The 22,767-nt window shown below is 58.3% G+C and overlaps 1 protein-coding gene across 2 annotated transcripts; it reads right to left on the bottom strand.

Annotated features, from left to right (window-relative positions):
• Nucleotides 1-388: 388 nt before the first annotated feature.
• Nucleotides 389-11,888, bottom strand: RAB37 (RAB37, member RAS oncogene family). 2 transcript variants are annotated; one of them, XM_032199985.1, is made up of 10 exons: nucleotides 11,539-11,888; nucleotides 7,284-7,394; nucleotides 4,671-4,781; nucleotides 3,231-3,272; nucleotides 3,018-3,084; nucleotides 2,883-2,935; nucleotides 2,439-2,504; nucleotides 2,009-2,065; nucleotides 1,682-1,758; nucleotides 389-1,609 (listed from the first exon to the last, which is right to left on the bottom strand). In XM_032199985.1, exons 1-10 carry the CDS (start codon nucleotides 11,590-11,592, stop codon nucleotides 1,504-1,506), a joined length of 744 nt encoding a protein of 247 aa, XP_032055876.1. In that variant the 5' UTR covers nucleotides 11,593-11,888; the 3' UTR covers nucleotides 389-1,503. The 2 variants fall into 2 exon arrangements, with proteins under 2 accessions (XP_032055876.1, XP_032055877.1); XM_032199986.1 differs by lacking the exon at nucleotides 4,671-4,781 and having other exon boundaries at nucleotides 11,539-11,884.
• Nucleotides 11,889-22,767: the final 10,879 nt, after the last annotated feature.

Here is a 22,767-nt window from a genome sequence, read left to right as displayed (position 1 = left end):
GCGCCGACGTCTGCTTGTGCTGCAGCTCTCCAGCATTATTTTTTTTTTTTTTTTTGCCGACCTCAGCCAAGAGGCGGATGCCATTGGTGGGAAGCCGGAGTTATTTGGGGAATGCTGAACTCCGCACCGCCGGAGCAGCAGGGGAGGAGGTTGGTTTTAATTTAACCGGCCGCGCTTAGCCCTCCCCTCTCACCTTTGGACTGGCTGAAACGTGCGGGCTGAGCCCTGGCGAGGAGCAGGGGGCTGCGGGGGCTTCTCCCACCCCGAGGCGCCGCGGGGGTCCTGGGGGTCCCCGTCCCGCTCCCCTGCAGCCTGGCCGCAGCAGCCTCCCACGTCGCAGGCCCGGGGCAGGGATTTCTCAGGCAGAGAAAAAAGAAAAACAGGCGGATGCAAAGCCTCAAAAATACCCAGCTTTAATCTGTAAACTTGCACAGAGACACCCGGCAGGACAGCGGGGACAAAGGGGGCACCAGGGCGGGGGGGGTGCTGAGGGGGTGCTGTGCCCGGCAGCCCCCCTGTGCATGGGGGTCGTGTGCCCTGCAGCTGCCCTGGGCACCTCCAGCAGCACCCCAAATATTCCCCATCCCAAATATTCCCTGTCCCAAATATTCCCCATCCCAAATATTCCCTGTCCCAAATATTCCCTGTCCCGGTGCCCTACATGGCACAGGGTGCTGGGGGGGGGTGATGCTGAGCACTGGAGCCGCAGCCCCGCGGTGCCTGAGCCTCGCTGCCCGCACCCCGCACCCCGCCGAGCTCATTTTGGGACACGCACGAGTGCCCCCGACCCACTACGGGCCCAGGGACCCTGCAGAAGGTCTCCAGACCACCAAGGGCCGCTTGAGCCCCGTCCCCAGCCTGCGTGAGGCCGCAGCTGGTTTGGTCCGGGGGGGGCGGAAACGCAAAAAGCTTTTCCCTTAAATAAAGAAAAATAAAAATCTCCAAACCCCACAGCTGCACCAGGGGGGAAATGAAGGTTTTTCAAACTGCCGCGTGTGCTCGAAGTCACCGGGGGCTCCTTTATCTCTTGCTCCAGCTGTGGCGGGCGGGGGGCAGGCGGGGACACCCCCGGAGGTGCCGGCGAGGAGCCGCGGCCAGGGCTGGGCACCAGCACGGGGATGGGTCCGGCGGCTCCCCGGGGGGAAGCAGCGGGGAAGCGGGGCAGGATCCGGCCCTCCCAGCTGGATGGGAGCACAGCGAGGCCACGAGCGGCCGCAGGGGAGGAGAGGCCGGGTGCTGGGGCCGTATCCTGAGTCCTGCTGGGGTGACGGTGGCACCGCCACGTCCCTCGGGCTGGCAGGCACCGCGCCGTGGTTGGGGCGCACGGCGAGCCCCCGGCACCACCCCGCAGGGTGGCAGGATCCGGGCCCTGCTCAGCACCACGCCTGGAATAACGTCCCTCCTCCTGCACCCTCTGCTTCGGCACACCCGTGGGTGCCGGGGGCAGGATTGGGCCCCGCTCTGCCCCAGCCCTGCCTGCGCCCGGGTCCCTGCCCGCCGCTCTCAGGCGAAGGCGCAGCAGCCGGATTTCTTCTGCTGCGCCTCGATGTAGTCGTGGATCTGGAAGCGGGGCTCGTCCGGCGGCTGCAGCGCTCGCTGCTTCAGCTCCCTGGGGGCGGCAGGGCCCCGTTACCCCCGGGGGACACCCCCTGCTCCCCCCACCCCGGCCCCGTGCACTCACTTGGCGATGGCGAGGAAGGCCAGCTCCACGTTCATCCCCGTCTTGGCGCTCGTCTCCATGAAGGGCACCCCGTACTCCTGCGAGGGCGGCATGGCCCCATCAGGGGGCAGTCCCAGACCCCCTCCTGCCCCCCCAGAAATCACCCCCTTTGGCTGGGTGGGGTTTGGGAACGGGGTCACATCCCCTCCCTGCTGTGCCACCTGTGCCATGCAGGTCTGGGCACCGTGCGGAGTGGGTGGCACAGCCACACGGGGTCCCTAAATGAAGCGCCCGTGCCTGGGGTGCTGTGGGGGTGTAGCAGGGGGTGCAGACTCGGGCACGGCTCACCCTGGCCAGCGAGGCTCCGTCCTCTGTCCTCACGGCCCGCTCGCTGCTCACGTCAGCCTGCAGAAAAAGGGAGAGCGTCGCCCAGCCGGGGGCACCCCGCAAGCAGGCAGGTGGGCGCACGGGGGGGCTCCCAGGATCTGTGGGGTTCAGGGAACCAGGAATGCCCATTGCCCAGAGGAGAACCTGCTGAGCACCCGGCACCCAGCACCCGGCACCCACACCGGGATCACCCCATACCAGGAACCTCAGCCTCGTGCTGCCCTCCTCTGGCTGCCAGGGACGCGGCTCCCCGGCCCCCCCAGCCCTCTGGGGTCACCTCCAGCCTGGATTCCCCTGGAGGGCAGGGACCCCCCCAGCCCCAGCCCTCCTCGGAGGCACGGCCAGGGCAGGGACAGCCTCGGGGTGAGGGGAACGGGGGCCCTACACGCACCTTATTGCCCAGCAGCATGATGACCACGTCCTTCTGCGCGTACTCGTGGATCTCCGTCAGCCAGGCCTGCGGGGACAGCGGGGCTGCGTCGGGGGGGAGCACCCCTCACCCTGCACAGCCCCCCGGGAGGGCTGGGAAAACCTTTTTAAATTTAATTTTATTTTTTTTTTCCCAGTGGGAACCATTCCAGAATGAGGTGGAGAGCTCTGTGAACACCCCTTCTCCTCCTCAGCCCTACAGGTGACTCGCCCCCACCCCAAGCTTTCCCCATTCGCCATGCCCCTAAACAAAACGTGCCCAAGGGGACGAGCTCCGAGCTGCCCGGGTCTGCCCAAAACAAGCGGTGCTTGTTGCAAAACAGGCTTAAAATCCCCACTCCCCATCCCCAAAAAAAACACAGGTGTCCCCGATCCCTGGGGACGAACACGGGGCGGGGGCACTCACGCGGATGTTGTCGAAGGACATCTTGCTGGTGATGTCGTAGAGCAGGAGCAAGGCTGGAAGGGAAGGGGCCGAGGGCGTTGGTGCTGCGGGGAGAGGTCCCGGGGGGCTCGCCCACACCCCCGGCCCCCGACCCACCTTGGGCATCCCTGTAGTAGGCGTGGGTCACGCTGCGGAAACGCTCCTGCCCCGCCGTGTCCCAAATCTGCCAGAAATCGTCCCAATGAGAGCAGGCAGCGCCCCGCCGGCTGGGGACCCCCCTGCAGCCCTGTGGGACCACGGTGCCGAGCCCATTTCACGCGGCAGCAGGGCCGGGAATTGCTCCCCCCCCAAAAAAACCCCAACCCTCACCTGCAGCTTCACCTTCACGCCATCCACGGCCACCACCTTGTTCTGCGGGGGAGAAGGAGAGGACGAGGCGGTGAGCACAGAGCCCCGCGGGTGGAGCTGGGGCTGCAGGATGGAGCCCCCTTGCTACAAAACCCCGTGCTCCCGGGGGGCACAGGGTCACGGGGGGGCTGTAGGGCTGTCCTCGGGCAGCCTCCCCTGGTGCTTGCCCGGCATAAAGCCGCCCTGTGTCCTCGCTGGGCGTTGCGAGGAATTTGGCTCCGCGCTCGTGCCCCTGGCAAAGACAAGGAGAGCCTTCAGGGCCAGCAGACGCTGTGGGATCGGCCAAACGCCGTCCCCGTGGAGCTCTCTGAGGGCATCTTGGGGGGGTCCTGCTGGGGGCTGCCCCTGCTCCAGCCCCCGTGGCGGGGAGGCGAGCGGCTCGGGGCACCGAGCCATGGCTGAGCCAAACCCCGGAGCCCGGGGCCTTCCCTCTAGAAAAAGTAAAAAGAAAAGCGTGGGTTGCTCGGAGGGTGTTGCAAGAGTCTTCTGAAGGCTCGTGCTCGGGGGTGGGTCTGGAAACGGAAGGCGCGTATAAATAATTGGGTTTCCTGGAACTGTTTGAGGTAGAAAGTCAGCTTCTGCGATGACAAAAACGGGGGGGGGGGGGGGGGGGTTAGCTTGCGATGTGGGATGAGTGAAAGAAAAAAGCACCATCAGCGCGCTGCTGGGGGGCAGGAAGCCACACAGCAGCTGGTGGGACACCAACGTGGGGCCGAGGGGGTGCCCACAAGCCGGCAGCACCCCCAAGGCCACGCGGCGCTGGGCACGGGGGGGTTTCTTCCCCTAGGGCGCGGAGGAAGCGCCACGATAACACGGCCCAGGGCTCCCCCCCGGCACCCAACCCACTGAAAGGGTTTTAATTCGTGCTGCAAGCGGCTCTTCCTGGCGGAAGGCGAGCTGCTTGAACGCTGCCTCCACAGAGAGGTGAGGGCCCGGCTGTGGTTTGGTTGCAGAAAGCGGCCGGAGGGGAGGGCAGCGGGGCCGGGTGGCACGGGGCTGCACGGGGTAACTCCATGGGAGCATCGCTCGCCCCCCGAGGTGTCTGCCCCGGCCAGGTGAAGCTCCCAAGCACCCCACAGGACGGATTGTAGGTGTAAAATGAGCACAAACGAAGTTCAGTTTTGCTAATTGAAGGGGAAGTGCCTGCGCTCCACTCGCTCTTCCGCCCGCAGCTGCTGGTGCGGCCCTGCCGCGGAGAGGTGCAGGAGCTTCAGCAGCCACCAACAACCACATTTGGTACTGGTGGGAGACAGTTTGGGGTTCGGAGGCCCTAAAAGCCCCGAAGCCCCTATCCATCCGTCCATCTGTCCGTCCGTCCCCCCAGCCTGTCCCCAGGGCCCCGGGGGAGCCAGGGCCGCCCGTCCCCTGGGCAGCGAGGGCAGGCGGCCGCGGTGCTCTCACCCGGAAATCTATGCCCACGGTGGCTATGAACGTCCCGGAGAGAAAGGCCCCGTCTCTGAACTGCAGCAGGAAGCAGGTTTTCCCCACGCCCGAGTCTCCGAGTAACATCACCTGCAAGGCAGGCGCAGGGGAGGTGTCGGCGGGGGTGTCCCCAGCAGCACCGGGCTCCCCGCTGTCCCCTCTTGTCCCCCCCCCGTCCCCAGGGCTTGTCCTGCGGGGAGCCCCGTGAGAGCCGGGGGGGGGGACACCAGTGGTGCAGCTCTGCCGTCCCCCCGAGGAAGGGAGGTGCTGGGAACTCAGCACCAAAGGCATCTCCTGGCCACCCCGGAGCATCGCCAGACCCGGGAGTGCTCCTGGGGAGCCGGCCACAGGAGCAGCCCCGGTGCCCCCCCTGGGTGTGCCCCTCACGGGGGTTGGTGCACGGCTGGGGCAAACCCTGCCGCTGCCTCCCAGGGCCCTGCCGGCTGCAGACAGCAAAGCAAACAGGGCTCTCGTCCCCTCCTGCAAAGCAAACAGGCCCCAGCCCAGGCGCTGCCCCGCTGCCCGCCGGCACGGCGCGTACCCGCTGCTGCCCCGCTCCCCTCCCACGCTGCCCTTTCCCTGCCCGGCAATGGGATCGTGCCAGGAGGGATCCCGAGCTTCAAGAAGGCAACGAGCACACTGCCGGGGCTGGCACCCACACAGCGAGCACCCCCCTGCCACCCCTTGTCACCCCCTGTCACCCCCTGTCACCCCTTGTCACCTCCTGTCACCCCCCGCCACCCTCTGCCCCTTCCCGTCCCCGCTCGCTCCCTCTGCAGCGGGAGGCAGCCGGCTCCCAGAGCAGCCTCCGCCAAGCCCCAGCCTCCATGGAGCCCCAGCCTCCATCCCCTGGTCCCCCGCAAACCGCCCCGCACCTTGCCGGCCACCTCGTAGTCCTGCGGCGGTGCCGGGGGGGCCCCGCTGCCCCCCACCCTGCTCATGGTGCGGCCGAGAGGAGCCGTGCGTCCCGGCACGCCTTCCTCTTCCTCCTCCTCCTCCTCCTCCTCCTCCAGGAACCCTGCCCTTGCCCCCCCCCCGAGCAGCACCGAGCCCTGCCACCTCCGTGCGGGTGCACACATGGGGGGGGGGACGGACACAATGATGGGGCCACCCCCACACTTAGCAGCCCCCCAAAAACCCCTTGGGCTGCAAGGATGAAGACCCCCGGCGCTGCAGCATCACCGAGGGGCGGCTGCTTGCAGGGGGACGGGCTCACCCCAGTTACACCAGTTACACCCCCAGCACCCCCCCCAGGAGCCGTTAGCAGGAAGCTGCGGCCAGGCGCTGCAGCGGTGCCGTGCTCAGCCGGAGGGGTGCTGGGGCTCCCTCTGCCCCCCCCTGCTGGGTGCTGGGGCTCCCACTCCCCCTGCCGGGACCCTCGCCCAGCCCCCAGCCCCCTCCATCCACCTTTGGGGCTTTGTGCGTCTCCCGACTCATTTGGGATAAGCCCAGGTGTGGGAACGCAGGAGAGGTCCCGCGGAGAGAGCCGGGGGCGTTGCATCACCCCAAAACCTCTCCACGAAGCCAGACCCACACCTTAGGGCTGCTGGGGGCTTCGGCCTCACAGGGGCCACGGGCATCTCACCCTGGTGCCTTCAGCCCCTGATTTATTTCCCCCGGGACCCCAGCGGATCCTCACGGGACACAGATCCCTGCCCCCTGCTCCGGCACCGCCACCCGTTCCGTGCTGCAGCCACCCCCTCGCTGCCCCTGGGGACGTGGAAATGGCAGCAGGATTTCCAGTCCCAGCCGGGGCATTCGGAGTTCCTGCAGGCTCTGTGGCCAGCACAGTGCCCGGAGCTGAGGACCGGGGCACGTGGAGCTGCTGGATGAGGCCGAGCCCTGCTGCGGTGTGCTGGGAGGGAGGATGGGGGGCATCCGGCCCCGTGGGGGCTCCCCGGGCTGGCTGCTGCTTGCTCCGAGCTGTGAGCGGATGGGGACAGGGAAGGGGACAGCGTGACACAGGGCTGGACACAGGGGGCTGGCCAGGAGCCCCCCATCGCTGCCAGAGCCCCGGGGCCAAGCTGAGCTCACTGCATGGGGGGAGAGCTGGGGATAAGGGGTAGGAGCCCGGCCCAGCATCGCCTGCCTGCGCTGCCTCTTGGAGTGGGAAAAATAAAACATCCAGGAGCTGGGGAGGGTGGGGAGGGCGGCTGAGCCTCCTCAGCCCCCCCAGGGGCACAGCAGCATGTTTCCCTGCTTCCTTGGCCTGAACCAGGGAGCGAACCTGCTGTGTGGGGCTGGCCTTGCTGTGTGTGGGGTCCCAGACTTGGGTCTCCGATCCGGGCTCCCCGGCAGTGGGGACACGCTCCAGAGCCGCTGCCAGCCCCGTGGCGACTCTACAAATAGCTCTGGATGGCAGCCTGGGGCTTTTGGCAGCTCTGCCACCATCTGCTTGAGTTTTGTACGGGCAGGACCCGCGCTGGCTGCTGAAGGAGACTCCCCAGGAGCGATGCAGGGGCACGGCCTTGCCATGGGGTCACCGCACGGCGCCTCCTCCAGCCCCAGCAGCGCGCAGCCAAAGGCGGCTCCGAATCCCCCCAGCCCTCTGCCGGGTTCCCCCAGCCCCAGCCCCGAGGACCGGGCTCTTACCGTAAAGCCAATGCCCACGGTGGCGGAGAAGGAGCCTGGGATGAACTTGCCCTGGTCAAACTGGACCAGCAGAGACGTCTTCCCCACGCCGCTGTCTCCAACCAGGATGGTCTGCAAGGGGCGCGCCAAGGAACATCAGCGCACGGGGGCTGGCGATACCCCAGTGTGCCCCCAGGGTGCTCGTTTTGGGGGAAGGAGGAGAAGGGAAGGGGTCTCGGGGGTGGCAGCAGCAGGAGCAGGGGGGCAGCCCGGCCCCATGAGCAGCCCCGCTGGGCAGCAGATTGTCCCCGCAGGCTGCCGGGCACCACGGCCAGATGGCTCGAGCCATGGTGCCCTGTCCTTCGCCCTCACCTTTGGTCCTGCTGCCTGCCTGGGGAGGGATTCCCACCCCTTGGAGCATTCCTAATCCATGGCCCTGCCCCAGGCTAAGCTTTGGGGGAGAGGCAGCCTCGGTCTGTGCCTCCACGTCCCCTCCTGCAGAGCCCCAGAGCCCTCCTGCAAGGGGCACGAGTTTCCTGGACCCCAGCAGAAGAGACCAGGGGGCTGCGGGTCCATGGCCCCGTGTCCCAGTGGAGCCCGTCCTCCTCCCAGCCCTTTCCCTTCTGCTCGGTGCCTGCCCTGGTTCCTCCCCGTCTCCGGCCCGAGGTACGAGCACGAGGCTCTCCCTCCCCTCCCTGCCAGCTCTGGGATTTGTTTGCAAAGCCCCCGGGTGCAAACGTTTCCGTCCCGCCAGGAAACCGAGGCCCTTGGAGCCCCGTCCCAGCGCCACGAGGAGGAATAAACACTCCGCTAGCAGACGGCTCGCCCAGAAGTGCTTCTGGCCCCGTCCTTCAGGACGTGGGCGTTCCTATAGACGCAGCTCTGCCGAGCACGGGAGCTGTGCTGCCACCTCTGCCCGTGCCCACGTTATTTTGCTGCCCCCGCTTTCCCCGTGGGGTTCAGACCCTGCAGCTCCTGCAGCCCTGCTCCATCCTGGGCTCCGCACCTCGCCCCTGCCCCAGCAGATTTCATGCCCTGGGGGATCCCCCCTCTCACACCGCCCAGCCCCGTGGCTCCTGGCACCCACAGATCCCACAGAAAACGCAGTGAATCTGCGTTTTCCCTCAGAAGAAACCATCCCAAACCCCAAACCTCCTGCAGTCTGAGAGGCAGCAGCCTGCAGCCAGGTCCACAACCCCAAATTTCCCCCCCTTTCCCAACTGCACACCGGGCTGCTTGCAGGTCACTGGAGCTGGGGAGCCTGCGTGGGAGCTGGGTGGGCTCCGGGAGGCACAAAGTCCCCAGGGGAAGCCCTCGTGCAGTGGGGTGAGGTCCCAGAAGAGGCTGAGCTCAGTCCTGGGGGATTTTCCCTGCCAGCACCCGGTGCTATTTTAGGGCCACACACTATTTCCAGTAAAACACCAGTGCCCCAAGGTGCAGCAAAGCTCTGGGCACGGTTAATGCAGGGGATGGCATTAATTATGGAGGGGGGGGGAGCTGGGCTGAGCTCCAGGAAGCCTCCAGGGCCTGGGATTTAGGGAACTTGTACAAAAGGCAGGCTCCCCATCAATAATTTAACCGGGATTTCTAGCAGAGACGACTCAGGAGCTGCTTCATGACTTAATCATGGTAGAAATCTGGATCTGCTGGGGAGAGGCAGCGGCTCAGCACCGCTGAGCAGGCGCAGGAGCGGCAGCAGGGGACGGGGACGTGCTGGTGGTGGCTTCGGGAAAAGCTCGGGGCTTTGTGGGGTACAGCACGGAGGAAACCCCTTTGCTCACCAGCCATCGAGAGCTCAACTCGGGCATCCCAGAGCTGTGATAACACCAAGGCTGCCACCTGGGAAGCTCCAAATCCTCCCTGCCTCCCTCCAGCCCCCCTCTCCCGCAGCCTGCCCGCCCCAGCATGCCCTCAGCCCCACTGTTTTCCCACGGGAATGCTTTTGCCTGGAAAATGGGAAATAAAAAGCACTCAGCACAACATGCCAGGGCCCACAACCCAGAGGAGGGCACCGTGAGTGCAGGCTGGGGAAGCCGTCCCCGTGCCCTGCGTGGGCAGAGGCAGCTTCAGCCCCCGCCACCACCCCTGCAGGGAGCCAGGCGGAGCTGCCCAACCCCAAAAAATCCTGCCTGCAGCTTTTGGGCTAGGGACTTCTCCGGACCTAGAGAAGTGCCCTCGCTTCAAAACCACTGCCAGCTCCAGGCAGAGACAAAGCAGAGCCATCGATGGGTGCTGGGGGTGAACCCAAGCAGGAGACGTGCTGGGATCTCTCTCCTGGCAGCGCATGAGCAGAGATTTGGGGCTAGAGCGCCTGGAGAAGAGAGGTTTTGCACGGCTGTCAAGGCAGCTTAGGGAGGTGCATTTCCAGTGCCAGCCGAGCAGTAGGAGAGCTGGGATGGCGCACGTGGGCTGAGGTTACTTTTTTGGTTTGTTTTTTTGAGCTTTAGCATGTGGCAGCTGGACCTGAGCTAAAATTGCAGCGCCTGGGAGCCCAGCAGGTGAAAAAAAAACAGTCCTGGTAAGGGAGGGCAGGGAAGGGAGAGGCACTCTGTGCGTGGGCTGCTCCCTGAGCTGCTGGAGCCCAGCCCCACAGGTTTGCTCCTGGGTCAGCAGAACCTGTCACTTGTTTTTACCTGCTCTATGGAGCCACCCCGCTGCAGGCAGGTGGGTGTCTGAGCCCCTCTCATTGAGCCCAGGACCCTCCCCAGCCTCAGCCCCAGCAGGGGCTGCACTGCAGTGCTGAGACAGCAGCCCTAGGGCTGGGCACCAACCCAAAACCCACCCAGGAGATCCCTGATCGATCCCCCCCCAGCACCGTGGCTCAGCGGGGACATCGCTCTCCTCCCCTGTGGCTTGTTCCAGCTGAGTGGATCCGAGCATCCTCCGGAAGGAAGAACAATTTGGCAACGGGTCACATCACCTGAAAGCAGAGTCTGTCATCCCGTGCCAAGTGAAAGTTTTCTGGAACAGCCCAGAACAAACCTCTGCCGTCCCTGCTTCGATTTCCACCTTGCTTCTCTCCCCCCTCAGACCTGCTTTTAGCCCCCGACCAGCAACCAGTTAACCTTTGCTTCCAGAGCGAGCTCTCCGGGGCTTTCTCAGCTCATCTGCAATGTGATTCCTCGGGCAGGAACCGGATCTGTTGAGGTATTTGCTGCCTCATGGCCCCGGAGCTTTCTTGTTTCTGCATGACAAGCAACCCAGCCAGCAGCGGCAGCAAAACACCCAGGGAAAAGGCAGAGAACGAGGGGCTGGATGGTGATCTGCCCGGGCAGCTCTTCTGCCTGGAAACTCATCTCCAGCAGCATCGACCCCAGCTGCAGCAGCGTGCTGCTGGAGATGAGGGAGTTAATTAAGACTTTGCGAAGATTCAGAGTTTCTCGAGTCATCCCCAGGGACACGTCCTCTCTTCTCGGTGTGCAGCAGGAATGAGAGTCGGTAGTAATTGATATTTTCCTGCTAATCAAGGGCTGGGCACGCTGCCCTGAGTAAAGTGGGATGTCAGACAGGCTGGGGTTTGCGAGGGGAAACCCTCCGGGCTCCAGCCCTTGCCCTGCCTCCCCCCAGCCCCCTGCTTTGCTCTGGTCCCCAGAAGTGCAAGCCCTGCACGGGCACATTCGGGACTGCAGAAAAACAGCGTGAGGACAGAAAAAAAAAAAGAAAAAGGGAGATATGTGGCAGAGATCAGCATCTCCCCCTGCTTCCCGGAGTTGCAGGGCAGTGCCTGGGCGCAGGGAGCCGGGGCCGTGCTCCAGCAGAGCCTGCAGCAGATCCTGAGCCAGCCGGGGGCAGCGGCAGCCCCAGCACCCCCCCGGCCATGCGGGGTTACGAAACGGCCCCAGGGCCAAGGAGAAGGACTTGAAAAGCAGGAGGGCAGCGGTGTCCCGGCTCCTTCAGCTGCCTCCTGCAAGCGGGGCACGGGCTGCGGCTGCCCCTCAGCCCCCGGGGCAGGCACAGAGCTGCTGCGGGCAGCACGGCGGGGCTGGCCCCTCTCCGGCTCCGCTTTGCACCCACGTCCGAGCCCCCCGGGACCCCCCCACCGTCCCCCGGCATCGGAACCGACCCCCCCAAACCTCCCCAAACCGGGATGGGGGCTGCAAACGGAGCCCAGAGGAGCAGGAGGGGCGAGGAGGGGAAGGGCACGGAGTTAGCGGGGGAACTTCGGGCCGCCCCCTGCCCCCGGCCGGTGGTCCCGCATCTCCCCAGCATCCCCCCCCGGGTCCCTCACAGCCCCCCAGCCCTCCTGCGCCCCCCCAGCTGCCTGCCCCAGCCCTACCTTGTGCAGCAGCGCCTCGTTGTAGCCGGCCCCCGCCGGGCCTGCGGGCTCCATGGCCGGGCTGCAGGGGCCGGATCCGGCTGCGGGGGGGGGAGCCGGCAGGGGGCCGGGCCGTGCCGGGCCAAGGAGGGGCCGAACCGGGCCAAGGGGGGGCCGTGCCGGGCAGAGCCGCTCCCTGCAGCACGGCGGACAGCGCCCCGCTCGCCTTCAAGCACCGCGGACAGCGCCCCGGCACGGCACGGCCCGGCACGGCTCGGCTCGGCTCGGCACGGCTCGGCACGGCTCTGTCCCCGTTGGATAGCGGAGCAGAGCCTGCCCGGGGCTGGCAGCCCTCCTGCTCCTGCTCCTGCTCCTGCTCCTGCTCCTGCTCCAGTCCCTCTCCGGGGGTTCCCTTTCCTCCATCCTCACCACCGGGAGGTGCTGCCCTCCTGCCTCCTTCCCTCCTTCCCCTTTCCTCCTTCCCTCCGTCCTTTCCCTTTTTCCCTTCCTCCATCCCTCCTCCTCCTCCTCCTCCTCTCTCCATCTCCATCCCTCCACCGCAGCCGATGCTCTTAGCCCTGGGCTCCGGCCAGCTGCCGAGCTGGGAGCACGAACCCATCTCAGCCACGGGCACTGAGCCGTGCTTCATGTCCTGCTCACCCTAAAACCCTGATTTTAGGGCTCCTCACCCTGCCCTGGGGCTGTGCTGTGCCGGCACAGCGAGGGTTTGTGCCAGCCGGGACCCCTTGGCACCCTTAGGACCCCCAGCAGCTCCCTCTGGGCACACCCTGCACTCAGCCCTGCTGGGATCCTGCTCAGGGCCACAGCCAGGAACAAGGCAGAGCTGTGCCTACACCCTGAGTGAGGGATCTCGCTCAGACCCTTTTACTCCCAGATCCCTTAGAGCAACCCGGTGCTTTGGATCAGGAGGGCACGAAGCAAACCTGCCCTGGGAGAGCTCTTTCAGAGGACTCAGCTCAGCCTCCAGTCCCCCTGCAGCTCGGCAGACGGCCCCGAGCAGAGCAGGTGCCAGGAGCCATCTGCACCCCCCCCCCCCCGCCGGCTTTCTGCCTGTGCCTGACATTGCTAATTACATCTGCCCGTTAATTCCTCCGACGGCAGACACGGTTCTGCCAGGGCAGAGGATGGGTCAGGGCAACGACAGCCAGAAATGAGGAAAACCAGCCCAGGATGGGGGACGGGGACTCGCCCGAGGCTGGGGAGCTGTACCCACAGCCAGACCCAGCACGGAGCACCCTACACCCCAAACCCCCAGGTCTGGGGCACCCAGAGCCGATCGCCAGCACAGAAATGAGCAGCAACACGAGCCGTGTCTGGATCAGGTCATTCATAAGTGGCGAGGCCGGCCCTGAGGTCCAGCATGAGGCCAGGGAAGAGGAGAGCATCTCCCAACCCCGGGTCCTGTTATTGAATGGGGGGGGGTCTGAAAAATAACCTGTGAATTTCACCCAGAGAGACTTCAGCACAACCAGGGGGATCCTGCCCCCGCTGCCCGAGCTGTGCTGAGTGTGCTGGTGCTCAGCCGAGCCCCTCGAGGGGCCAGGATGAATTTTACCCCCCTACAAAGAGGAGCTGCAGCTCCCTGTGCACCCCTGCCCAAGGCTGCAGCTCTGGGGGCTCCCGGCTCAGCCCTGCTGTGGGAATGGCTTGGGGAGCATCCTCCAAGTGGCCTCAGCTCCAGAAACGTTCATTTTCCTTTTCCAAGCCATGACAGAGAGCTACAGGGAGCTGCTGCCAGGCCAGCAGGATGGAGACCCCCATAAAGAGCAGCTCACCTGCCCTGCTGCAGGCACTGGGGTTACACCAGAGCCATGCTCAGCCCCGCAGGGTTAGCAGCAGGAATTTTCCTAACTCATCATGACGATGCCAAGCCTGAGGCAGCTCTGTCCTTGCCCAGCCAGGATTGTCCTCCCCCACCACCAGAAGAAAACCAGCGGCTTCCCCAGCAGGGGGATTTATGGCCCCCAGCAGGTGCATGGCCCCGAAAGCAGGGATGAAATGGGAGAAAATGACCTATTGGCAGGAGAGATTGCAAAGAAGCCCGCAATTCACCCCATTGTTTGGCCTCGCCTGCCAGTAGGTTGTACCTCTGATCTTCCTCTGAGCTTCTCTCCTTGTCTGTTGGTCTGCCTGGGGGAGCCCTGGGAGGTTCGCACCCAGCAGGGGCGTTCTGCTTCACTGCGGTCCTGCTCCTTCTCAGCAGCCTGACCCCGCCAGCTGCCCCTGGACTGCTTGTGTAGGACCCCAAACCTGGGGTTCGGCTCAGTGTTCCGGTCAGGGTTACGTTTAGGGTTGTTTGGAAAGAGCGAAGACACAGAGTCCAGTTACATGTGGGGCTGCATAAAGGCTCCCCTGGGGAGTTCAGGTGTACCCAAAGGCATCCCTTGGGGGCACTTTTGGGGGTTAGGGTTAGTGTTAGGGTAACAGTGAGGGTTAGGGTTAGATCCGCCGTTAGGGTTAGGGTTAGGTTTAGGGTTGGGGTTAGGGTTATGGGTTAGGGTTAGGTTTAGGGTTGGGGTTAGGGTTATGGGTTAGGGTTAGGGTTTAAATTTAGGTTTAGTGTTATGGTTAGTGTTAGGTTTAGGGTTATGTTTAGGGTTAGTGTTACTGTTAGGGTTACTGTTAGGGTTTGGGTTTAGGTTTAGGATTAGGTTTAGGGTTAGAGTTAGGGTTAGAGGTTATGGTTATGGTTAGGGTTAGGTTTGTTGTTAGGGTTAGTGTTTAGAGTTACGATTAGGGTTAGGGTTAGGGTTCTGGTTAGGGTTAGGTTTAGGGTTAGGGTTTGGTTAGTATTAGGGTTAGGATTAGGGTTAGGATTAGAATTAGCATTAGGTTTCGGGTTAGCGTTAGGGTTAGGGTGAGGTACGGGTAGGGTTAGGGTTAGGGTTTGGGTTAGGGTTAGGGTTATGATTAGGGTTAATGTTAGGGATTATGTTTAGTTTTAGTTTTAGGTTTAGGGTTAGGGATAGGGATGGGCTTAGGGGAACCTTTAGAGTTACGTTTATGGTTGTTCAGAAAGATTAAATACAGATAGTCTGGTTGCATGTGGGGTTGCATAAAGGCTTCCCTGGGGGGTTCAGGTGTAACCAAATGCTTCCATTGGGAGGCCTCTTTGACGGGAGAAAGTGGCTCCATACATGTTTTCTAGGGTCCTCTTAAAATTTGGCTCAGTGTTCCACTTAGGGTAACGTTTAGGGTTGCTTATAAAGAGCAAAGGCAAAGTGTCCAGTTGCATGTGCAGTTCTGTAAATGCTCACCAGGGGAGTCCACATGTTCCCAAAGGCTTCCGTTGGCAACATGTTTTGATGGGAGAAAGTGTCACCGTATGTGTTTTCTGGGGTCCTATTTTAAATTTGGCTCAGTGTTCCGGTTAGGGTTTCGTTTAGTGTCGTTCGGAAAGAGCGAAGACACAATATGGGAGTTTAGTTTGGAAGCCTGTGGAATCTGCTAGACACAGAAATAAAGGAGCTAGTAGAAAAATGCAAGATAAGGTACAAGACAAGTAGCACAAAGTCGAAGAAGAGGTAACAATTGAGGAGTTTAGAAAACAACCAGCACGAGCAGTCCGCATGACAACAAATCAATGAGCAGAATAAGAGCACGATAGTCACGTGAACACTAGTATAGCCACCGATGAGCGAGTTCTCCTGGTAGCATAACTGGCACGTGCAGAGATGCTGAGGGTATAAATGCAAGAATGTATACTCAATAAATGCTTCAGTTGCACACCAGCCTGGAGCAGTGTGATAAATTCCCTTCAAATGGTGACCCTGACGTGATGGGTGATTCGGGACGAGCAACGCAGGCATAGTGACCGAAGGGAACCCCGCTGAATGAATCGAGCTGACAGCAGGACTGCAGCTTCCACCCTGGGACCACACCTAACCCCAGGTGAGCAGCGGGCAGAAGTATGGGGGCGAACCTATCGGCTGAGGAGGAGGTAATAGTGAAATTGTTGAGCAAACTCTTAGAGAAAAGAGGGATAAAGTATGATCCATATAAACTGAAACTAGAATTAAAGTTTTTGCAAAAAAACAGTGCCCCATCAACTGTATTGGCGGTGTTTGATGTAACTACTTGGGAACATGCAGGGACTATTGCTTGGGATGCTGCTTCTCGGGGAAATACCACAGCAGTGGAGGTCATGACAACTTGGTGTTTAGTAACTGAAACGTTAAGAGCTTGGTGGGCAGAAAGAAAAGGTACAAACTGCAGTGGAACAGGCAAGCGAAGCACAAGATGCTGCTTGTGCACCGACAGAAAAGAGCAATGTCATTGATTTTGTAAAGGAGGCAGAAACAAGCCCTAGCCCGTTTCCTCCACCTTTGTCACCATTGGCACCCCTGATAGGGGATATTTCTATGCCCCCCATCTCTCCCCAAAGCGAGACCCCTCGATCAAGTAAAGATTTTGACCCTTGCAAGTATTGGGATGATATACACCGAGAGGCACTGAGAGATGGGGACCCGATGGGCATGGCCTTTCCAGTAACAGTACGGAATAATGGGCCAAATGAGTACAATGCTTTTCAGTGGGACTTGATAAAGGAACTGAGAAAAACAGTCACGACCTATGGATTGCATGTGCCTTTCACCCAATCATGATTAGAAAAAGTGATGACAGGTCAGTTGCTGGTTCTGTATGATTGTCACCAAATAGCTGCTATGATCCTCACCCCGACCCAAAAATTGTTATGGGAACAGAAATGGAGAGAACTGTGTGAGACAGCGGCAATGCTGAATTTAGAAAGGACATTAGGGGACCCTCTTATAGGTGCAGGGCTTCCTCAGCTTATGGGGACGGAGCCGTTAATAGACCCACGATTACAAGCTCGGCTCAACGATGCCATCTTGCGCCAGTCAGCCCAACTAGCATTACAGGCCCTGCTGAAACTGGCAGAATGAACCCTATATGTAATTTATAGACAGATTGAGGAATTCACTGGACAAGCAAATAGATAATCATGAAGCTAAAGAGGCTCTCACGTTGAAACCGGTGATTGAAAATGCTAACACAGATTGTAAAAAGATTCTGCAATCCATGCCTAATGGGACAACCTTGGTACAAATAATAGAGGCTTGCAATTGCGTGGGGTCTGTTGAACACCATACGACCGCACTAGCCAGTGTGTTCGCTGCAGCATTAGCAATGGGCAATGATAAGTGATGTTTTCAGTGTCAAGAGATAGGACATTTTGTCACTAATTGCCCTCAGAAAGGAGGGGTCTCTGTGGCGGCGAGTAGTTCGGCTCCTCCTGGTGTCTGTCCTCGCTGCAAAAAGGGATGGCACTGGGCCAGCCAGTGCTGCTCAGAGTATAATGCAGAGGGCCAAACCTTACAACTGCGAAAGGGAAATGGGAAGCCGAGCATGGGGTGGGGACGCGCGATGACACAAGTACCCTGTGGGGGCTGGCCAACTCCAAATGCTATGTGAGCCACCTCTCGAGTCATGATGACATCCGTAGCGGCTCCCTCACAACCCCCCCCAGTGTGTCTCCGTGGGGTCCCTCTCCGCCAAAACCCGAGGAAGTGCCGGAGTGGATCTCTCCACAAAAGTAGCTTGCACTGTGTGGGACAGCAAGGTCCAAAAAATACCATTGAATGTCAAGGGACTGATAGGGGAAGGATGCAGTGCTATATTATTGGGATGATCCAGCACCACTCTGACGGGACTTTTTATGCTACTGGGGGTGATCGACTCCGATTATGAAGGCATAATACACGCAATGGTTTGGACACCCTCCCCTCCAGTACATATCCCTGCTGGGACATGGCTAGCTCAACTGATACTGTTTAAAGCTATAGTGCCCCGTACAGAAACTAATACATGGGGTGATGCAGGGTTTGGATCAACAGGACAACCAGAAGTCCTCTGGGCAACCACTCGCACCACCTCAAGGCCTATGATGACTTTAACATTTTATTATCCAAAACTGGCACAGACTACCCAGGTGGTTATTTCTGTGTTGGTGGACACTGGGGCTGATGTCACGGTTATAGCCATGAAGGACTGGCCAAAAGACTGGCCTTTAGAATCGACCATGAAGGGACTTGTAGGAGTAGGAGGATCACCACAAACCTATCAGTCCAAATACATGCTAACAATCAAAACACAAGAAGGCTCTACCTTTTCTATACGTCCGTATGCCGCTCTCTTCCCAGTTAGGCTTCTTGGCAGAGACGTGATGGCACAAGGAAACTTCACCGTGAGATGCCCTGAAAATTTTCGGTAGCAGCCATTGAAAAGTGACTGATAATGAAACTCACCTGGAAAACTGAAAAACCAGTGTGGGTGGATCAGTGGCCGATCCCTGCAGAAAAGGTCGCAGTGTTACAAGAACTTGTTCAGGAGCAATTGAAAGCAGGGCACATAGTCCCAACCACCAGTCCATGGAACTCGCCCGTGCTCGTAATTAAAAAGAAGAGTGGGAAATGGAGATTACTACACGACTTAAGAAAAATAAATGAGGTCATGGAAGAAATGGGATCTCTCCAACCAGGTTTGCCTTCTCCCACCATGATTCCACGTAACTGGAATATTATTATTGTTGACCTCAAGGACTGTTTTTTTTACCGTTCCACTCCACCCTAAGGATGCACCACGATTTGTATTTTCGGTACCAAAAATAAACAAAAGCGAACCCATGGATAGATATCACTGGACGGTTCTTCCACAAGGGATGAAGAATTCTCCAACCATATGCCAAATACATGTTGCTAAAGCTCTGGCCCCTGTTAGAAAACAATATCCCAAGACCTATATTTTTCATTACATGGATGATATATTGGTAGCAGTGCCTACAGAATCATTAACCCATGAAATAATTCAGAGGCTGAGACAAGAACTGCAAACATGGGGGTTGCAGATAGCCCCCAAGAAAATCCAAGTAGAAGCACCATGGAAATACTTGGGCTGGAAAATCTTACAACAAACCATTCAACCCCAAGCCATTACCATCACACAAGAAGTTAAGACATTGAATGATCTACAGAAGCTTATTGGTAATATTAATTGGATACAAAACTACTGTGGAATTAATAATCAAATACTATCACCATTGTTCGATCTCCTGAAAGGTGACAATGATATCAACGTGCCTCATCAACTGACAAAGGAAGCAAAGACAGCACTGAGTCACATAGAAAGAGAACTCATGAAGCAGCAATGTCACCGATGAGCAGAAGGATTGCCTATTCAACTTTATTTGTGTAACCAGGACCCACAACCCCTAGCTCTTCTAGCGCAATGGGATCCAAATGCCCCGATCCATTACTCTTGTTGGAATGGATATTTCTGCCACACCAACCCACAAAGACACTAGCAACAAGAGTGGAGATGTTTGCAGCCTTAATAAAAAGAGGCAGGGAAAGAATTGTAGAAATGGCCGGAATTGAGCCTGAAACCATCGTAATACCCATTGTGAAGGAATATCTTGATTGGGAGAAAAATGGACAATAGCAGCACACGATCAATATGGTACAGGGCTCCCCCCAAATCGTAGAACTGCATGCTATTATTATGGCTTTTAAAAATTGGTCCAATGAACCACTAAACATTGTGGCAGATTCACAATATGCTGTAGGAGAAGTACAATGAATAGAAAGGGCACAAATACCCCCCATTCAGAACGAGATGCTGTTTTTAAAATTCAAAGAGCTCCTATTCCTTGTTGAGAGATGTCTGTACCCATATTGTGTGATACATGTTCACAGTCATACTGTGCTACCAGGCGTTTTCACTGAGGGCAACGCTCGAGCCGATCTTTTAACCAATTTGGCCATACAACCCCCAGTCCCTAATAAACTACTTCAAGCTTGCACCTCCATTCAATTCTTTCACCAGCCTGCTAGACCATTGGCCAAGCAATTCTCTATTCTGCTAGAAGATGCAAAACTTATTGTACAAACTTGCCCTGACAGCCAACAGCTACAGGGACCTTCACAGGAAGTGAACCCTAAAGGTCTTAGCTCACTACAACTTTGGCAAACTGATGTGACACATGTTCCTGAATTTGGCAGATTGAAATATGTCCATATATCTACAGATACTTTCTCACATGCTGTATGGGCAACTCCCCTGCGTGGGGAAACAAGCAGACATGTTCAGGCACACTTTTGCCTTGCCTTTGCAGCTTTAGGCATTCCCCTAGAGATCAAAACTAACGGACCCGCATACGTCAGTAGCTCCACGAAAAAGTTTTTTCACACATGGGGTATAACCCACAAAACGGCAATCCCCCACTCTCTGACAGGACAAGTTATAGTAGAACGCACACACAGAACAGTTAAGTCTTTGTTAGAAAAAAAAAAAAAAAAAAATAAAAAAAAAGAGGGAAAAAATGGAAACACCACAAAAGAGATTAGAAAAAGTGTTATACGTGATGAATCACCTAACCATGCCTTTCTCACACGAAGAGGTATCCCCGACAGTAAAGCATTTTGGGGCACAAAAAACAGGCCTCACCTCATTATATGAAGAAAGACCATTAGTCGAAAAACCTAATCTCAATACTGGGGTGTGGGAGGGACCATACTCTTTAATAACTTGGGGCCGAGGGTATGCTTGTGTTTCCACAGAAGGAGGACCAAAATGGATTCCAGCGCGAGCAGTATGACCCTTGTTAGAACCATCATCCTCTTCAGACTCTGGGGCCTTGGAAGATCCTGGGTCTCCACCCAGCCTCGACAAAACATCTGGGTCACCCTCGCCAACATGACAGGGCAAGAGCATATCTGCCTGTCCATGGCGACTGCATATAACCCGTTTCTGACGTGCTTAGTCAGCATACCACTAAGAGAGGAGCATCCAAGTGACATCAACAACACCAGTAGTGGAAGCCTTCTCATCCACAGTTGGAACAGCTCCAGTCCAGGGAACATCAGCAAGGAAACGATGAATAATTGGGATGGCTGGGCACCATACCTTCCTCAAACAACACTGGAACCACAAGAACTCAACATTTTAGGTTGTGTTAATGCACCAGCCTGTGTAAGGTTTAACTATATGGGTAGTAACCTCACAGCAATCGATGTCACACCTGGACTAGGAATATACCGCAATGAATCAATGTGGTGCAACTACACTTCTCCTGATGTGTCTAGATCCTCAAATGCCCCGCTAGCACTGTCACCTGGGGAGTTCAGGTGTACCCAAAGGCTTCCGCTGGGGGCACTTTTTGATGGGAGAAAGGGGCTCCGGTTCGGAGCAGGGTTCGATCCCACAGCAGGTGCCTGTTGCCAGAGAATGGTTTAACAACAAGACCTCTGGTGCTCGGCAGGTGCAGGGCTGCTGCTGGTGCTGTGCAGAGGGTGCCCAGTGCTGTGCTGCCAGCCCCGAGAGCTCTGCTGGCATGTGGGGACCAGGGTGCAAGGCCGGGGCTCCTGAGGGACCTTGCCCACGCAGGGAGCTCTCTTGTCCTGTTTTGGGCACCCAGTATGAGATGTTACAGAGCAGCTTGGCAGGGCTGGGATGTGACATCCATCCCTGGGGCCATATCCTGACTGCTCAGCAGCTCTTCCTCTGTCCCTTTCCAGTTTGCAGTCTGGATTGTGGGTTTGGGTCTTTCCAGGCTGCTTTACACGGCTCTTCCAGCAGTGTTTTAAAGCACTGATTGCATCCTATGAGCACATCACCTGCGTTCGCTTAGTAATAGAAGTTTTACCTTGTGCTGCTGGCAGAGGGCTTGCTCAGGCTTTGAGAGGGGATACAGGTGATGTCTTCAAAAGGTGCAGTGTCCAAGCTAGATGTGACCTGATCCATCCTACAGAAGAGGTCCAGCTCTGGGCACCTGGCACCTACTGCAGGACTTGGTGAGTTTCCTCTTCTGAGCCCAGACGCTGGGATGGTGCTGGTCTGTTCGCAGGGTGAGCTTCTTCAGACCCATGTGGTGGACGACTGGAAGCCAAAATGTCCACAGAAAGCAATTCTCAAACTGCAGAATAGCACCTGGTCTACCGCAGTAAAGCAGCACAGAGCTGGGTTTGCTCCCAGGCTGCTGCTGGTCTTCCTGCAAAATGATGGGAGTCCCATTTCTGACCCATTTCTGCCAGCTGGCTCCTGGGGGACATCAGGCAGAGCTCCTGGAGGAGAACAGGGCTTGGTCCGTTGTGAGGGAGACTTCGCATTAGGATGGCTTTTCAGGAGAAACTTGTAGCAGGGATTGCCTGGATGATTTCTTGTGGTTCAGTCTGTGTTCATCAAAGCCAAGGCAGCCAGGAAAGAGCTGGTCTAAAGCCCACAAATTGGGTTGTTGTTGGAAGGATGAAGCCAGGGTGAGATGCTGTGGTGCTAATTAAAGACCCAGGGTGTGCTGGGCTCTTACCCAGCATGGATTTGGCTCTCAGGTGGCTCTGTGACACACTCCAGGCTGCTGCTGGAGGTGGTGGGAGGCAGCGGTCCCACCGCAGGAGGAGCATGTGGCCATGAAAAACCTCAGTGGGATAAATGTAATCCTGGAGCACGAGCAGGCCCACATCGAGGAGAATAACCCTGAGCTGGAGAAAATGGCTGCTCTCACCAACACGTGCCTCTTCCTAAAAGCAGGGTGGTCTGGGGGTCCCACCATGGTGGCTGGAGGGACAGGGAGCTGGGGGAGCAGCGCCTAAACTGGGTGAGTTTCCACTTGTGGTCTGGAGCCTGTTGGCTCCCCAGAATCATCACAAAGTAGAAACTGGGGTTTCCACTGCATTATGAAGGGTATTTTATTTTTTTCCTTTCTGTTCTTGAACTCTATGGGGATTTTGCATATAGCTGTGCTAAGCTGGTGAACATAGGTGGAATAGATGGATGCTAATGGGAGTTATTTTGTGGCTAGGCATACTGCTGATTTGGGAAGAGCTCCAGGGTGGATGAACGTCCCTGCGTCCCTGCATTTGCATTGGACTGAAGGACAGCCTGCCTGGAGTGACCACGGAGTCAACAGATCCTTTAATGCAGCTTCTCCAAACACTTTATAATGAAAAGGAAAAAAAAAACAAAAAAAAAACCTGCGTGCTGGTTAGGTTGGAGCCCCCCATAGCCACCCCCTCTCTGCGACATGGTCATCGGTTCAGACCTGTGGCGTTACGCTGCCTGCTCTGACAGCAAACACAGCACACCAGGGACTTCCTAATTTTTATTTTATTTTTTATTTTTTGGATTTGCAGAGACTGGAACTTCTCAGAAGATTGCTCCGGTCCCAATAAAACTTTCCTTAAGAACGTGTTTCAAATCTCGGGAAGCCTCTCCTGT

This window comes from Aythya fuligula, chromosome 18, assembly GCF_009819795.1.
Source record: "Aythya fuligula isolate bAytFul2 chromosome 18, bAytFul2.pri, whole genome shotgun sequence".
Classification (NCBI taxonomy): Eukaryota; Metazoa; Chordata; class Aves; order Anseriformes; family Anatidae; genus Aythya; species Aythya fuligula.
Note: the sequence above shows the minus strand (reverse complement) of the source record. Positions and strands in the feature narration are given on the sequence as shown.

Excerpts from the sequence above, each read along its gene's own strand:
- RAB37 (XM_032199985.1), bottom strand. The coding sequence starts at position 11,592 with ATGGAGCCCGCAGGCCCGGCGGGGGCCGGCTACAACGAGGCGCTGCTG. Across the intron at positions 7,395-11,538 it reads ACGAGGCGCTGCTGCACAAG|ACCATCCTGGTTGGAGACAG; the intron begins GTAGGGCTGGGG and ends CGCCCCTTGCAG. Across the intron at positions 2,936-3,017 it reads CTACTACAGGGATGCCCAAG|CCTTGCTCCTGCTCTACGAC; the intron begins GTGGGTCGGGGG and ends CTTCCCTTCCAG.